Source organism: Protopterus annectens, chromosome 2.part0, assembly GCF_019279795.1.
Source record: "Protopterus annectens isolate FY-2018-M chromosome 2.part0, PAN1.0, whole genome shotgun sequence".
Taxonomy (NCBI): Eukaryota; Metazoa; Chordata; order Ceratodontiformes; family Protopteridae; genus Protopterus; species Protopterus annectens.
Genome location: NC_056728.1, coordinates 59,678,658 through 59,697,534, shown reverse-complemented (window position 1 = coordinate 59,697,534; position 18,877 = coordinate 59,678,658). Strand labels below are relative to the sequence as shown.

Sequence of the window (18,877 nt, the reverse complement as noted above, 5' to 3'; positions counted from 1 at the left end):
TTAAGAGCACACAGCTTAGAAACCTCTAGCGCCTCGGCCAAAAGCCTTTAACAGAGTACAAAACCTTAAAAAACTTTACATCCATTTATACTAAACCTTAATGGAATAATTGATTAATTACTTGTGAAATAAGCTTAATTCATACTTTTTCTTAAAAAAACAGAACCATATATACATATTTACACAAAACTTTTCCAGAAACATTCCTGATTCAATCCAACAGGAAACATAGTATTAAATTTCAAAATTAGAAATGCTTCTTTCTTCCTTAATAATTGTTTAACCTGTTCATCACTCATAAACTTATTAAGGACTATACTATCTAAAACTGTAGCCTGAAACCCATCCAGACTCTCCATATGAATTTCATTAAAATGTATAGCCACAGGACTAGTTAATTTGTAGTGCCTGATATCCCTTATATGTTCTTTTATCCTGCATGAAAATTGTCTTTTCGTTTACACTGTATAAAATTTATTACATGTACATTTAATTGCATATATAACTTTTTGACTTCTACAAGTAAAACATGCATTTGTCTGAAAATTCTTTTCATTAATTTTTTCAAAAGTCCGAGTCACATATTTACAGATAGTGCATTTACCACACACTACTGTACCTTTCTCCTTTATTCCTCTTAATATTTCCAATTTGGGTCTTTGAAACCTACTATGTACTATGAAATCTTTAATATTTCTACCCCTATTAAAAGAAAAAAGTAATTTTTTCTGTTTTAAACAATCTACTTCCTTTTTTACGATGTTCCAACTAGATTTAACTATATCTATGATTTCTTCAGATAACACAGAATAAGTAGTAGTAAAATATATGTTTTTCTCCTGCTCTATTCTATTGCTATTCTTATGAGATGTCCAAATACATTTTACATTTTCTTTACACAAAACTTTATTTAAGCTCTCTTTTAAGTTAATTTCATCATACCCTCTTTCCTTAAACTTCTGGAAACTATCATATAATTCTCTATCTCTATCTACATTATTACTACATAATCTTACTATTCTAATAAACTCAGTGTATGGAATAGATTTAATAGTGTGCAAAGGATGATAACTTTCACCATGTAGTATATTATTACCTTCTGGGAATTTCCTATGTATTTTAGTGACTACTTTTTTACAATAACTCTCACCTAATACTTCTACATCCAACAAAATTAACCTTATTTCCTTTCTGTAATCCATCAAATTTTATTCCCATGTCATTTATCTGTATTTCATTTATAAACTGATCAACTAACTCAATACCACCTTTACAAATAAAAATGAGATCATCTATGTATCTATAGTACTTAATTACAGAATTCAGAAAAAAATGATTAGTATAGATATACAATTGTTCAAATAGGCCCATAAATACATTACCATAACATGGGGCAAATGGAGCCCCCATTGCTGATCCTTGTGTTTGTCTGTATAAATTTCCATCAAATTCAAATATGTTGTTCTGTAAACACATCATAATCAATTCCACAATATATTCTACCATAGGACTTTCACCTAAAAAATATTTGATAGCTCTTATACCATCTACATGTTTTATAGTAGTATAAAGGCTTACAACGTCTACAACTATAAAAAACATATTATTTTCCCATTTTAGTTGATGCATTTTTGTCAAAAATTCAAAAACATCTTTTACATATGACGGTAGTTTTTTCACTACTGGAACCAGAAATTCATGTAAAAAACAAGAGATATTATTCAAAAAACTTCCACTAGCCGAAACAATAGGGCATCCTGGCGGATTTAACAAATCCTTATGAATTTTTGGCAAACAGTAAAAACATGGCATTCTAGGATTCCTTAAAGCAAATTTGTCTTTTACATCCTTAGTAGAAAAATAGTGCAGTCTTTTGCCTTTATCTAATAATTCAGTATATTGAGCTTGAGCTTTATAATAATCTAACATATCTATATATTGATATACTGTACTATCCTTTAAATGTTTGTAACACATCGAAGAATATTGAGTATAGTTCATTAACACCAACTTTCCGCCTTTATCTGCCGGTTTAAACACCATTTGTGCATTCTTACTCAAATTATTTAAACATTCCCATTCATTTTTATGCAAATTATACTTTATACATTTTTTATTCTTATTCATGAATCTATTGAATGCTATTTGTATATTGTGATTCAATGACATATCTAAACAAGATATACATTCATTATTACAATAAGGAATAAAATCACTTTTCACTTTGATTTTGTCCGTATTTAACTTACAATAAGCATTATTACACACAACTTCATCTTCCATAGAATAACATGAATAAAAACTATCATCCGAACTACTACTTTGTTCATTTACATTATTCTCATCTTTATTATTCTCACCTTCTAAATTAAAGAAATGCACAAGCTTTAACTTTCGTACTAAACGAAAAACATCACACTTCAACTCATGTAGTCTCGGTAAGACCGTTGGTATGAACTTTAAACCTTTTTCTAATACAGCTATATCAATATCTGAAAGCTCAAAACCAGACAGGTTAATTACATACTCACATGTAGTCAAATTGTTAACAATATTAGTCCCATTTGCCTCGTTTGTTTGTCCGTTGAAAAGTACGCTGTTCTGGGTAATAACCCTGTGTTGTCCCATTCCAACTGCGTTTCCTGCCTCTATATCCTCCACGAAAAGTATTCAGGTAAGTGTTATTACCCACTGGCGGTAAATAAGGGAAATCTTCATCTGTATCACCTTCTGTAACTGAAGTTATACTTTCCCCCAATGTAAAGGCCCTGTTCTCCATATTCTGAGCTCGCTTCTTCTGTGGATCAAATTGAACCTGTGGTTTCCGCCCCTTAGGATTCGTAGCTACAAGAAATGCCCGTTTATTGTCATAATCACGTATATTGCGAATTAATTTGTTCTTTTTCCTGTCAATCAATTCACGCTCATATCCTAGCAATTGTTCATTTGTTTTAACCAGGAAACGTTGCAGTTCTTCATGTGATATGATATTAGTAATGTCTTTACATAAACCTTTAATCTCCTCTCTTAGTTTTTGTTTTTTGAATTGATCGCATTCAACCAGGATATGTACCCATTCTAGGCTGCACTTATGTGCAGCAGCTATCCACCTCTCATGAAAAGAGCGTTCTTCTAATACAGTCAAATCAAACGGGGTAGAAGGATTTTTAGCAGCTCTGAGACCACGAGGAGTGATTTCTAACTCCTCATACCTCTGCATACTTTGTGAATTTAAAAACACAGCAGTTTCTTTGAACAATAATTTCTCCATACGTAAAATCATATCAGATACTTCTGGATTATTGAAAGTCTCCGTTTTCTTACCAATTTTAGAAAAAGGGTTCTGATTCCATAACTTTCTGTCTTTTGTCCATTTATTCAGCACCCCATTGCCTGTTTCATTTGAACTGGAACCATCATTTCGATTAGATACAATAAATGTAGAAGTGTAACCAGCTGTAACATCCATCGTTATTGGTGCAGTGTCCGTAGACTTAGGTAAAATCTCCAGCGGAGTATCTAGGAAAATCCTAGGTAAACCCACTAGGGAATCACTGGTCATATTATCGATAACCACAGCAAACAGAAAAAACTTTAAAAACCACAAACGATGAACCAGCAACTCCGTAGAAGGAAATTTATTAAGAGCACACAGCTTAGAAACCTCTAGCGCCTCGGCCAAAAGCCTTTAACAGAGTACAAAACCTTAAAAAACTTTACATCCATTTATACTAAACCTTAATGGAATTATTGATTAATTACTTGTGAAATAAGCTTAATTCATACTTTTTCTTAAAAAAACAGAACCATATATACATATTTACACAAAACTTTTCCAGAAACATTCCTGATTCAATCCAACAGGAAACATAGTATTAAATTTCAAAATTAGAAATGCTTCTTTCTTCCTTAATAATTGTTTAACCTGTTCATCACTCATAAACTTATTAAGGACTATACTATCTAAAACTGTAGCCTGAAACCCATCCAGACTCCCCATATGAATTTCATTAAAATGTATAGCCACAGGACTAGTTAATTTGTAGTTCCTGATATCCCTTATATGTTCTTTTATCCTGCATGAAAATTGTCTTTTCGTTTCCCCTATATAAAATTTATTACATGTACATTTAATTGCATGTATAACTTTTTGACTTCTACAAGTAAAACATGCATTTGTCTGAAAATTCTTTCCATTAATTTTTTCAAAAGTCCGAGTCACATATTTACAGATAGTGCATTTACCACACACTACTGTACCTTTCTCCTTTATTCCTCTTAATATTTCCAATTTGGGTCTTTGAAACCTACTATGTACTATGAAATCTTTAATATTTCTACCCCTATTAAAAGAAAAAAGTAATTTTTTCTGTTTTAAACAATCTACTTCCTTTTTTACGATGTTCCAACTAGATTTAACTATATCTATGATTTCTTCAGATAACACAGAATAAGTAGTAGTAAAATATATGATGTTATGTGATCCTATCTCGCCTACATTCTGACTGATGGGTTCGGAGCCGATCCCTCGGCTCCGACTCGGCACGCTTATGCCAAAGAGCGAAGTCTCTTATTGGCTGAGCTTACTATATCCCAGGATGCACCACTACCAGTCCCCCAGATCTCGTTTGCCGCTAACTAGCAAAGACGTGGTCTCGAGCTGGCTGAGCTAAGTAGTGTTTTTTCACTAACTTTTCTGTCAGAAATTTGCTAATTTCTAAACAAAAAGCTGTTTTAACGGCTACTCTGTGCTGTTGTGTGTGTTTGACAACTTTTCTGTGGAAAATTTGTGTGTGATTGATATTTGTTCTGGTTACAGGCTCCCTTGGTCTGTAGGGCCTTTCCTGTTGGTTGATTCCCTTTAAAAAACCTTAGGGTTTCTTAATTTCCTTTATACGGTTGTTTACTGTTGTTCAATTGGCCTTTATTTTTTACTGCGGACTATCGTTGTAAACGGCAAGTTAATCTTGACTAAGACTAAGTTTGTCTGTGAGAGAGTACTTAAATTTACTTATAATGTCTCAGGCACCTAGGCCTTCGGGCTTCAAGAAGTGCACTAAATGTAGTTTTAAAATGTCTATCACGGATGACCACTCTCTGTGCGTGTATTGTTTGGGCGCCAAACATTTGCAGGAGTCCTGCAGCGTGTGTCACGCTTTTTCCTCGAGGGTCCTCCAAGAGAGGAAAAATAAGCTTATATTGAAAGGCCTTATAAAACCCTCTTTTGAAGAAGCTTTAGCATCCTCTCCTTCTCCTGCTAAAAAGAAAAGGGCGTCGGCTCCGACCAGTCCGTCGGATCCGACCGCCAAAAGACATAGGCAGGCTTCTCCTTCGGCTCCAAGGACTTCGGAGCCGAGGGCGGAACGGTCTGCCTCGATGCCACCAGTCTCGACTCCTCTGGCTTCGGAGCCGATGGCTGGGGCATCGAGAGGCGGGTCACCTTCATCGGCTCCACTGGTCTCGGAGCCGATGAAGGTTGTCCGCTCAGACACTTCCTCCTCGGCGCCTAAGTCCTCCTTGGCACCGATGGAAACTAGTTTGGGTATTCCTTCGGCGCCGATAGTCATCGAGTCGCCTCGGGCGGTCCCCTAGCCCCTTGGGGCCGTTGGAGAGGCCAACTCGAACCCGTTCAGTATCCTCTAGGTCATCGAGGATGTCAGATTCGGACATAGACAGGGTGCTCCAAAGACTGTTCCAGTCCCCAGTCTTTCAAAAATTTGTTTCGGCTCCGACCCAGTTGGCTTCGGAGCCGACAGCCCATGCCCATGTCATTGCCATTCCTCCTCCGACCGCTTCGGCTCCGTCGGAGCAGGTGCTGTTGGAGCCAGTGGAGATCCTAGGGTCGGCTCCGACCCTTACTCCAACCCCGGCCTTCGGGTCCGAGTTTGGCACACGGACTTCTTCGGCTGGACCCGGGGGTGACGTTTCGGGACCTATGCTGTCGGTTCCAAGCCTCCCTCTCGGTGCTTCGGCTGCGGGACTTCCGTCTGCTATCATGGCTCCGGGGACCGGACACTTCCAGGATTCTGGGGGTCCGGCTTTCAGAGCTATGAGGAGTGCCTTGGCCAAGTCTTCTTCGGCCATCTCTCCGGCTTTACCGGCACCTTCCCTAGACGTGGAGACTGGGTCTTTGGCAGTTCCCCTGTCCTTAGGCAGCGGAGCCCCGGGGCCTGAGGTTACCCCCACTGGGGGTTCCCCTCCTCCTGAGGGTTCCTCGGAGTTCTCTTCAGAGGAGCCCCCAAGGAAGAGATCGTGCAAGAGGAAGCACGTGGACTCCCCCGAGTCTCTTACATCGGACACTGATCTTGATGATGCAGAGGGGTCCCCGAAGTCGTCCTCGGATGATGTCTCATTTGCAGACATTTTAGAGATCCTCAAACAACGAGGCGGCTGGATATCCAAACCCCCCTCTGCTGATGAGTCAGTGCTTCTCAAGGCCTTTGGGGCTCAGCCCTCCGCCTCCTGGGTGTCTCCGCCCTTCGACGAGCTCCTGGATTTGGTTTGTCGGAGGCGTGGGAACATCCAGATACCGTGGAACCAGTGCCTTCTCGCCCTAACAAATTTTTGTCTGCCCCACCCGAGAAGGAGTTCTTGACTAAAGGCGTGGCTGTAGATGCCATGGTGGTGGCATCTGCTACACAACAGGACGTGGCAGAGGCTTCAACGTCCGTCCATCCTCCTAATAAGGAGTCTAGGAGCATGGACGACGGGAAGCGCACCCTGACTTCAGCGGCCTTTACACTAAGGTCCCTGAATTATTTGCCACATTTTACCAGGCTACAGAGGGATCTGGTCAAGGAGCTGTCAGATTCCCTCTCGGGTAACCTACCTGAGCAGCTAGCCCAGTCGGTTAGCTCTCAGTTGGCTATCCTTACCTCGATTTCTAACTCGTCCATGAGGCTCATTTCATATGCGGCCGAAGGGGCGGGTAGAGCGGCAGGCACAGGCGTGGCTCTACGGAGACAAGCCTGGCTCCGTTTGTGTCATTTTGCGGAGGTCTTCAAGTCTTCATTCGCCGACGCTCCCTTTGATGGGTCCTCTTTGTTTGGACCTAAGGTTAAAGACACTCTTACCCGCTGTGAGCAAGAGGGAAAAACTTTATCTGCCGTGGGTGCACGTTATTCCACTCCCTTCGGCCTTATCCCAAGGCTAAAGGAGGAGGGAAGATGTGGTTCCGCAAATCACGTAAGTTTTTTCCTCAACAGCAGGAAGATTCCCCTTCCAGAGGCAGAGGACGGGGAAATTTTTCTGGGAGACGCCGTCCCAGGGACGGCAGAGGGCCCCGCAATTCTGGAGACCGCGAGTCCTTTCGTGGCTCTTCAGCCTCCCACACTTCATGAGGGATTGCCCGGCTGTGCTGCTCGAGCCAGTCGGGTGCCATTTTGCCAAGCACCTAAAAGCCTGGGAGTCTATCACTCAGGACAGATGGGTGCTTCGGATTATTGCCGGAGGTTACACCATTCCCTTCACACACTCACCCCCACCGTCCAAAAAAATCCCGGACCCACCACCCAGTCAAAGGGAAATTGCAGCCGCAGAAGCGTCAAAGCTGCTAGAAAAAGGAGTCATCCAACCGGTCCCCACAGACCAGATCGGATCCGGAAATTACTCAAGGTTCTTTTTAGTGCCAAAAAAGACAGGGGACCTGAGACCAATATTGGATCTCAGCAGACTAAACCAATCCGTCATGAAATCCAAATTCCGAATGGTCACTTTACAATCCATTCTCCCATTGTTGGAGAAGGATGTTTGGATGTGCTCCATAGATCTCAAGGATGCCTATTATCACATACCGATACATCGGGCGTCCAGGAAGTATCTGCGCTTCAGCCTGGGAGACAGTCATTTCCAATTTTGTGCACTGCCCTTTGGTCTCACCACAGCCCCCAGGGTGTTCACCAAGTGTTTGGCAGTAGTGACTGCTCACCTGAGGAGTCTTGGATTCCAAGTGTTTCCCTATCTGGACGACTGGCTCCTGACTGCCACCACCAGGCATCTACTAATGGACAACCTCAAAGCCACCATCTCCCTGGGTGCTACCCTGGGAATTACATTCAATTGGTCAAAGTCTGTCTTGCTGCCCTCTCAGCGCATAAGGTTCATAGGAGCAGAGATAGACTCAAAATTGATGCGTCTTTCTTCCTACCGAAAGGATTCAAACTTTACAAGGTCAAGTTCAAGCCCTGCTTTCAAGATCCAAAGCCCCAGCCAGGATGGTCCTGCAACTTTTAGGTTCGATGTCTGCCACGGTTCTCCTAGTTCCACTGGCAAGATTGCACATGAGGATTCTTCAGTGGCTGTTATCGACTCAATGGTCCTTTCAGAATCTCCCCCTCAATCACCCCATTATGATTACAGAAACGTGCAAACGGGACCTCCGCTGGTGGCTTCAGCCGTCCAATCTGAATCAGGGAAGACCCTTTGTTATCCCCCCTCCGGTGGCCACCCTGACGACGGATGCCTCCCAGACAGGGTGGGGGGGCATTGTCTGGGCAGGTTAGTTCAGGGTTCCTGGCTTCCAGACGAAACCTTTCTCCATATCAATGTATTGGAAATGAGGGCTGTACTTCTGTCCCTACAGGCCCTCCACAAGTTTCTCCCTCAAGGCATTATCGCTATCCACACAGACAACATGTCGGTGGTCTGGTATCTAAACAAACAAGGAGGGACCAGATCTTACCCCCTTTGCAGAGAGGCCATGAGGGTCTGGGAATGTGCTGTAGCTATCAACCGTTTCTTGGTAGCGACCCACATTCCAGGGAAATCCAATATATTGGCAGACAGATTAAGCAGGACAATTCTCTCTCCTCACGAGTGGTGCCTGAACGAAACAGTAGCAGCTCAGGTTTTCAGAACATGGGGGACACCGTGCTGCGACCTGTTTGCAACACCACAAAACACAAAGTGCAAAAGGTTCTTCTCCTTGACTCCACGTCAGGGGGAGGCAGCTATGGATGCTCTAGCACAACCTTGGCCAACAGGGCTACTTTATGCATTTCCTCCGGTTCCACTTCTCCCCAAAGTCATTCAGAAAGCTTCTCAATTGGGGTCCACAATGATACTAATTGCTCCGTACTGGCCTCGTCAGGTATGGTTTCCCTACCTGAAGAAACATGCTGTGGACGATCCTTGGTTTTTGGATCTAACTCCGGATCTGCTGATTCATCAGTCGGGACGACAACACCAGTCCCTTCACACTTTGAAATTGACAGCTTGGCTCCTCCACTTCCGACTTTAGTCAGAAATCACACCTTAGGCCCGGAAGTTATTCACATTTTATCTTCGGCCCACAAACCCACCACTAAGAAATTGTACCTCAGTAAGTGGAAGAGGTTTGCTATCTGGGCTCAACTCAGGGGCTTAGACCCTATCACTGCCCCGATTCCAGAGGTTTTGAAATTCTTAACATCCTTGTTTAATCAAGGATCTTCAGTCTCTACTATTAAAGTCCAACTGGCAGCTATCTCTAAATTTCACGAATCCATGGATCCACCATTGATGAGCAGCAGATTATGCAAAACTTTCATTAAAGGTGCTGGGCTGTTAAGACCCCCAGTTTTTCATCCTGCGCCTCCGTGGGATCTTGATTTGGTACTTCGTGCCTTAACATCTTCCCCTTTCGAACCGGCTGCTACATGTGAGTTAAAATATCTGTCTTGGAAAACTGCCTTCTTAGTTGCAATTACCTCTGCAAGAAGAGTTTCAGAGCCTCAAGCCCTATCTATCAAACCACCGTACTTGATTTTTCACAAGGATAGAGTATCACTTAGGCCTATCCCATCTTTTGTCCCAAAGGTTTGTTCTAATCTCTGTCTCCAACAATCTCTAGAGCTACCAGTTTTCTTTCCAAAATTCTCCAACAAAGCGGAGTACACCCTCCATAAATTGGATGTTCACAGGCAGTTGCGCTTCTATCTAGACAGGACTCAGCAAATTCGAAAATCAGACCAGTTGTTTGTGTCCTTTTCAGACAATAAATTGGGTAAAACCATCACTAAAGCTACTATCTCCAAATGGATTAGAGATTGTATAACTCAGGCTTATTCCTCTTCAAATAAGCAACTTACAACATCTATCAAAGCTCACTCTACCAGAGCTATGGCTACTTCTATTGCCTTTCATTCCAAGCTCGCTGTTTCTGAGATTTGTGCTGCGGCTACTTGGTCCAACCCGCACACTTTCATTTCCCACTATAAATTGGATGTGGCATCTGAAGGGCGAGCATCATTTGGTTCCACGGTACTCAGGAGTGTTTTCCAGTGAGCCACCCAGGATTCAGGTGCTAGGGACGCTGTCCCATCAGTCAGAATGTAGGCGAGATAGGATCACATAACATCTTTTAGTTATGTACTCACCATAACTTCAGATGTTTGGGATCCATCTCGCCTACATTCCTAATACCCACCCTCCTTCCCCCTGCCTTGGAGATCAGAAGAGATTGAACGGTTTTGAGTTCTACTGTTTTTATCTTGTTTCATCTGACGATGTTATATAAGCAGTGCGTGTATGTGTGCATGTATGCGGACAAACTAGATCTGGGGGACTGGTAGTGGTGCATCCTGGGATATAGTAAGCTCAGCCAATAAGAGACTTAGCTCTTTGGCATAAGCGTGCCGAGTCGGAGCCGAGGGATCGGCTCCGAACCCATCAGTCAGAATGTAGGCGAGATGGATCCCAAACATCTGAAGTTATGGTGAGTACATAACTAAAAGTTTTTCTCCTGCTCTATTCTATTGCTATTCTTATGAGATGTCCAAATACATTTTACATTTTCTTTACACAAAACTTTATTTAAGCTCTCTTTTAAGTTAATTTCATCATACCCTCTTTCCTTAAACTTCTGGAAACTATCATATAATTCTCTATCTCTATCTACATTATTACTACATAATCTAACTATTCTAATAAACTCAGTGTATGGAATAGATTTAATAGTGTGCAAAGGATGATAACTTTCACCATGGAGTATATTATTACCTTCTGGGAATTTCCTATGTATTTTAGTGACTACTTTTTTACAATAACTCTCACCTAATACTTCTACATCCAAAAAATTAACCTTATTTCCTTTCTGTAATCCATCAAATTTTATTCCCATGTCATTTATCTGTATTTCATTTATAAACTGATCAACTAACTCAATACCACCTTTGTGTATGTAGAGCTTATGTATGCTTATGCTGAGGTTGTATGTGTTTTTAAAAGAAAGCCTGTATTTCGTCACGCACTAAAACTTTGACTCTTCTTTTACAGAGAAACTCTTAAACAAGGACTTGAGTATTGTCGGAGAGTGCAACGACAGGATGGATCATGGGAAGGGTATGAGAAATTCTTTCATATTTATTCTTATTCTGAATATATTTTGTATCCTCCTGTAGCCAGCTTGTTATGTGTTGAGTCACTGTTCTTTTTGATGTATCTCGGGTACTGAACACGTTCAAACTACTTGTCCACATCCTATGGATTTTTCATTTTATTGTTTATTAAACATTTTTTGTTATTTTTTTCAGCTTTGTATAATATTGCACACATTCTTTTGTTTTCTTGGTCCACTAGTCTTGTTTTCCAAGACTTTTATTGCTCATTTGCTAAATGTTAACCTCACCTTCCTATACACCCATTGTAGCAACATCTAGTTAGCATAGACAGGAAACCATTTAGCAAGTTGTGAGATATTTAGAAAGATGTGTTGTACCACCACATGAATGTTGTTTCCATCTCTTGTGCCTTGCATGATGTATTGTTATGATGCTGTCTGCTCCTGATTTATTTGTATTTGTTAATTGGGAATGCAAAGGGAGACAACTCTAACATAAATAAGAACAAGAAAAGGACAAGTTACAGTAGACACTGTACAGTTAAATAATACGTAAAACATATTTTAACTAATGTACACACAAAGTTTTAGATATAGCAACATAAATGAACATTTACACTTAATATATGTTACATGAAGTCAGTTTGCTAAAGCAAGGTAGTACAAATTAGTAAAAAGTGAAAAGAATTTGTAGCTTAAGCCTGTTGATTGGTGCAGCAGTTGCACAAAAGGGTACTATATAGCAAAGATTATGTGCATATGGTATAGTAAAGAAATTAAGAAGTCATGTGATGCCATATTTGCATATCCAGTTATTACAGGGGTATGAGGCCAGAAAGGTTTTAAATGTCCATTTAAAAAGGCACTTATAATTACCTGGTTGTGTTGAAAATTGTTTAGCTGGACATCTCATATTATCCACTAGTGGTCAGTCTTTTGATTACTGCAGTCCACTTCCCCAGGTTCCTGTCCTTTGTATGAAAAAAAAACTGCCTCTTGTCGACTTAGTACATTTTGCTCCATATGTGATGTTAGTGACAACAGCATCCCCCTACTGGCATGCTTGTATGATTGTAGGGAGCTGGTCTTTGATCTAAAAAAAAGAAATGCAATCCTGTTTCTCCTTGCTACTTCCTCATAGTTCTTACATCTCTGCCTTTGCTGAGAGAGTCATGTTTCCATAAACCAGTTTTATGAGTTTTGTTTTTATATATGCAACTACTATTTTATTCTAAAGCTGTCCAGTCCAGTCAAGTTTTTCCTTGTTTCTTTCTCATAGTTCTTGTGTTTCTGCATTGGCTGAGACCATCATTTTACATTACTTTGTTATATTTTCTTAGTTTTCATGATTTTTGTCATTATATGTATGACTACCATGAACTCTTTGTTAAGTCTATCACTGTTAGTTTTAGCCCACCAGCTTGGACGTGAAATATTGTAGGAACATTTTAAACTGTTAACTATTTACATATAGAGAAATGTTGTTATGAATTCCTAAAGGATTCCTTGTGGAACAATGTATAGTTTTGGATAACTTCTGTTAGATTTGATCTTATCTTTACACCATGAAGGACTTTTCCATGTTTTAAGAGATGCATTTAAATATCACTTAAAATCTAAGCAGCACAGGTATTCTAAGATGATTTCTTATTTAAAACGCAGTTTTTTCCTTTAACGTTAGGAGTTTCCAACTCTTCAGTCCCCTGGTGACTTTTGAGCCACATTCTACTTTTAACACAGACCTCACCTTAATCTTTGCTTCATGAGAAAGGTTATTCTGAAAGGCAAATTGTTGGTAACCTCCAACTCTTTGACAGCTGCTTCAGTGACTAGTTGGTGTTGATGTGCTCTGCTGACTACTCATTAGAGAGGGATGTTAACCCAGTGGATATAAATCAGGCTCACATGTTATTCTGATCATTTGAGCTGTGATGACTTTCACTGTCTAGTATACTACAGGCTGTTAACCTCAGAAGAGACTATCTAGGAGTTTGCTACTTACTCCTGCTGGCCAACAATTTGAGGCATTAATGTAGGTATCAAATGATCAGCACAGTTATATTAATTGTTTTGTTCAGATTTCAGTTATCACTTACCAATTTACAGCAGTTGACTTCAGGTTGCTAATCAGAACCTTTGATCCTAAAAACAACCATCCTGAAGCATTTGTTGGTAATTATTTTGACTACATGATAGAGCCTTCTCTCAACATGTTCATCATTAGATTACTGTTGGTATATCCTGCAAAGGATATTACAGCCAGACAGTGTCTAAAGCTTTAGGACACCTTCCATGTCCCTAACAGCTGAAGGGCATCAGGAGAGTCATATAAAATCAGTAGTTAGGGAACGAAACTTTTAGAACCTTCTTGCTTTCAAAGTGGGTTCCCCTGTAAGCTTCAAGTGATCATCTTTTGGGTTCAGCTTCATCAAGGCTGGGCAGATAAGTTCCCTTTTGGGGAATACATTCCACTTAATCATTCATGTCTGTGGAAATTTTTTTGTATAAAATTATTTAACCTAGGAAATATATTTTTGGAGGTTGTCATTAAAATCTTTACTTTACAAATGTTAAATCTGTGTTGTCTTTTTTGTCCTTCCTCAAGCTTTGGGTTTCATTTCTGATATTGGACTTTGGTCACTTCTCAGACTTTGGATCTGTAGCTCAAGCTCCTCCCCTTACACATAATCCTTTCCCAGTCTGCTGCTATAACCAACCGATATGGTTGAAGTAGCTCGAGCTTTTGTTGAAGATAGGTACTTTATTTTTGTTGGCTTGAAAATACAGTATATTTTGAGAATTTGTCTCCAATCTGAATCTGTACAGTTTTTCTATCTATGTGAGGCCTTGCGCCTTTCTTCCCTTTTTCCTCTGTACTAGGGAGGTGAGGAAACGCTTAACTGTTCTCCTCAATTTGCTTTAGGTTTGGATCCTCCAGCCAAAATTTCTAGGACATCGGATCAGTCCACTTCTTTGGATATGTAAACTTTGGCTCCTAAGTTACCATCCCTTCAACACCATAGATTCTCTCCTTGACTGATCTCATCCAGGCTACACTCTTTTTTTTCTGCAAGAAACTCTATGCAGAGTATCAAGACCTCTGTCTACGTACTAATTCTTAAGGTTTACCAGGAGTCTATCTGAAACAGATGTGGACAGGATGATATGAAAATTTCTCAGGATCCATATTCAGTTCTGAATACTACTGGCTTCATCTCCCATTGGACCCAAAAGCTTCAGACCAGGCCAAACACCATTCCTTGGCTTTGGAGGTACTTGATATGAAAATCCTAGGATTGTATGGGTCAGATCGTAAAGGCTTGGCCTTCATTAACTCTGACACCTTCTCTGACCCATCTGGCGCTGACTTTGTCAGAGCCAGAGAGATCTTGGAGCTGTAGCTTTGGCTCCAGATCCAGGAGTAGGGGATTGCTGCTAAGGTTTTCAGAGTCGTCCCCTCCCTTTGGGGACATGGCATTATATAGCTTGGGTCTAACTTCTGCATCAAGACAGGGTCATGGCAAGATCTTGAACTTTTCCATGCAGATGGCTTCAGCTCTCATTGGAGTGGTCCTGAGCTCACCATTGACTTCTGCCTTTGAGGTAGTGAAGAGAACTCTCCATATGGCAGAAGATAACACATCCTTGCCAACCTTGTGCCCCCCCCCCCCGCACACACACACACACACACTGCTGTGTCTGCCCTGGGTCCTGAGTCTGCTCATTCTGTCCATTGGGGTAGGTGGCACATTCTAGCCTTGAGACAGTGCTTGTACAGGACTCCCCACACACTTCTGGGTCTTCATTGGATTATCCCCATGAGGAACTTCCCCGGAAGCATAAGTGTGAAAGGGGGCACATTGATTCCCAAAGGGATCTTTGAGAGAAAACAGTGACTTTGATCCAACTAACCTTTGAGGATGTCTCTTTCTGCCAAATTCTTGCGCTTCTGAGACAAAAATGTGGTTGATCTTCTGAAGCCCCTTCCCAGGATGAGCCATTGTTTCTTGTGGCTTTCAGAGCCAGCTTAGCAACATCTTGGGTGATACTCCTGGCAGATGAAATTGTGGAACTCATTTTCCATCAGGCTTGGAAGGATCTAGATACAACAGAGCCTATTGCTAAGAAACCAGATAATTTTTTAGTTTCACCAAAGGACTGTGCCCATTGGAGCAGAGGTCCCCCAGTTGATGTCATAGTGGTTGTCGCAGCCACCAAAAAGGAACTTGCTGAGCAAAGTCCCTCTGTCCACCTACCCTAACAGAGAGTCTAGAGTGCTGGATAGATTCAGGAAGTGAATCTTTGCTCTGCAGTCGCTGAATAAACGGGCACATTTCACAAGGTTTTAGAGGGATCTGATGAAAGAGCTTACCAAAGCCCTCTATGGGTCTGTATCAGCGGAAGATAAAAAGACCATCTCTTCCCAACTGGCCACCATTCAATCCCCATCAACTGCCTCTGTGCATCTGTTTTCACATGCTTCAGAAAGCAGTTTGAGAGTGGTGGGTTCAGGCATTACCATTAGAAGGTACACCTAGATTTAACTTTGCAGAGCCCTGCAAAACATCTTTCTTCAATGCACCCTTTGATGGAGCTATCTTATTTGGATCCAAAATTAAAGAGACACTGTCCAGGAGTGAACAGGATGGGAAAACTGTATCTACTGTAGGGATACATTTTTTTACCCCTCAGTAGACCTTCTCAAGAAACCAGAAAGGGGGGTAGAAAGGACTCCTATAGAGATAGATAACTCCCTTGTAGAGGGGAGAAACGCTAATGGTAGACATCACCCATGTGTCAGGGGAGGCCTGCAAAACCAAGGCTTCAGAGGCCTCTTTACCAAGAAGCCTTTCCAGTGCCCTTGAATGGTTGCCCAACTGTTGCACTCTGGAGGTGGTTGGGGAGGCACTTATCTCTGCACCTGTAAGCCTGGATGTTCATCAGCAGAGATGTCTGGGTGAAGAGAATAATTACCAGTGGTTATTAGTTTTCCTTTTCCCTTCCCCCACCCATTCACCCCCCAAAAATTCCCAACATGCAACCCCATCAGAGGAAAGTAGCAGCCTAAGAGATAGAAAAGCTGCTAAGAAAAAGTGCGTCCAAGAGGTCCCAACAGAACAACAAGGCTTTAGAACTTATTCAGAATTCTTTTTGGTACCAAAGAAGATGGGGGATCTCAAGCCAACACTGGACCTAAGCTGCTTAAACCAGTTTGTCAAACACTCCAAGTTGTGAATGGTTACATTTCAGTCATTCTCTTTAAGGAATGATGATTGGATGTACTCTGTAGAGCTCCAGGATGCGTACTGTCACATAAAAATAGACAGATGATCCAGGAGATACCTTTACTTCTGGAATGGAGTTAGTCACTTTCAATTCAAAGCCCTGCCCATTGTTCTTACCACAGACCCCTGGGTGTTCATCAAATGAATGGTAGTTGTTGCAGCTTATTTGAGATTGCTGGGATTCCAGGTGTTTCCATATTTCATATTTCACATAGGATGGACAGGAAAGATTGGTTGGGTTTTGCTAATGGCCTGTTTCAAGTCTTTCAAGTTCTGATTCCTCACAAAACTTTAAAAGAAAGAACTTCCTCTTTTTCCAGTACTGATTCCCATTCTGAACAACAGGAATTAGTCAGGGATTGTTTTACTCCAGTGCCTATGCCAAAGAGATATTTTTTTTCCTGTAGATTCTCCCCCAAAAGATTTAGCTGTTTGTTTTTGTTTTTAAAGAGCTATTCTCTACCTGAAGTTTCCTTTGAGTGGGCCATTTTTAGAATATGATTTGGTTGTTATTTTGGGCTGTTCAATTATGACTGTCCTTTGAGTCATTTTTTGTTCTTAGGTGCATTTTCTATCATGTAGGGACTTTTGTGGGTGCCTTTTTTCATAGAATTTCCAGGTTTCATCTCTGTAGCATGAATGACAATTTCTTATTTTGGACGGTGATGGAGTCTCTTATATTTAAGTTTTTGCCTGGAATTATGCTGTCACCTTTGACTAGGAAGTCTTATTTTATCTTTGTAAGTGTGCCAGGTTTTAATAACTTGGGGGGTTGTGTGCAGAGCTTTTAATGCTCAGGCTCAGTTACTATAGACTTCAACTTTTGCATGGAAGTGAGTTGATCTGAAGTAGGCACTTCATTTGTCAGCAATCTTTGGGATACGGATCCGATCTCGGATCCGAGCCGGCAACTTCTACCACAGCATAGATCCGAGCTCCTAGCTCCTCCCTTTACCCATAATCCCCTGCCAACCCTGACTGACCTCAGATCTAGTTTGCCGCGCTTCAAGCTACAAGCTAGGTTCCTGAGCTCCTGGTCTAGTTGAACTTTGTGAGAAAAAATTTTCAGTTTTTCTTCCTTTCTCTTTGTGTGAGTGAGAGCGATTGTTTAGGCATTCCCTATAACTTTTTTTTACCTCTCTTAAATTTAACTTGATTTAATTTGTGGTCCTTCTCCTCCCTGCCCTCGCTGGTCATAGTGTGTATGTGTGGTGTGTGTAGGGGCCTCTAAAGCCACTTTTTCAAAGTGCACCGAGTGTGGCCATAAGCTTTCACCGGCGGATGGCCACACTCGGTGCGTTAGATGCCTTGGGGTTGAACACCTCACCTCTGGATGCGCGATCTGCGTGGCGTTCAACCCCAGAGCACTTAAGGACCGGAGGTCGAAGCTGATTCTGGTGAGCCTTTTGCCCCCAGATCCGGCTCCGACCTCCGGTGCTTCTTTGGCCGCAACCCAGCCTTCGGTGGCGGCCACTCCTGCCTCCCTCCCTCCGGTCGGGACTCAACCTCCCGCTTCGGCTCCGGAGGAGAGGGAGGCCAGGAAAGCCAAGCGGAGAGAGAAGCACCATAAGCGGCGGGCTGAGGACTCCTCCTCGGCCCCACCCGCCAAACAGGCTTCTCCCTCCAGGGCTTCTGGGTCGCCTCCTCCTCGGCCCCGGTCCCCTTGCTTCTCACCGGGACCCAAGGAGGAGTTTACCTGGTCCCAGTCGAGGTCATCAGTGCGGCACTCCAGGCCTGCCTCGGTGGCCTCTTTGAGGTCCACTTTTAGTATGTCAGATGCAGACATGGACCAGATGATGAGGAGGTTCATCCAGGCCTTGCTGCAGATGGGAGTGCTCTTGCCTCCCCCCCCCCTCTGGGGGGGAGCTCGACCCCCTTTTTTGCTCCAATCGCTCCTTCTCCGACCCATTTTCTGGGTTCGGAGCCGAGCCGCATTGGATCCGGGGGCGGGTCGGAGCCGACAGTACTGGGCACTTCGGCTCCCACTGATCCCTCGAGCTTGTCGGATCCGACCTCTCGGAGCCGCGGACCGAGCTTCGGATCTGAGGGATTCTGTGTGCCTTCGGCTCCGTCCCGGTCGGAGCACACGGGTCCTTCGGATCCGATGGTCTCGGCCCCAGGTCCGATCCCCGCTTTGGATCCAAGTGGGAGTCGGCTCTCGGATCCGATCGAGGGCGGCTCCCCCTCGGCTTTCGCTGCAGTGGAGAGGGCACTGTTGAGTGCATCCGGGCCTCCGGTCCTGGCTTTGGCTCCCCCCTGCACCCCCTCTCAGCTG

General features: G+C 42.4%; 1 protein-coding gene across 3 annotated transcripts in view; it reads left to right on the top strand.

The window, feature by feature from the left end:
- LSS (lanosterol synthase) overlaps positions 1-18,877 on the top strand; it is a 787,682-nt gene that overhangs the window by 569,956 nt on the left and 198,849 nt on the right. For all 3 annotated transcript variants that reach the window (XM_044060550.1, XM_044060549.1, XM_044060551.1), the window contains one exon: positions 11,254-11,319. In XM_044060550.1, coding sequence (XP_043916485.1) covers positions 11,254-11,319 — 66 coding nt within the window. The remainder of the gene's footprint in view (positions 1-11,253; positions 11,320-18,877) is intronic.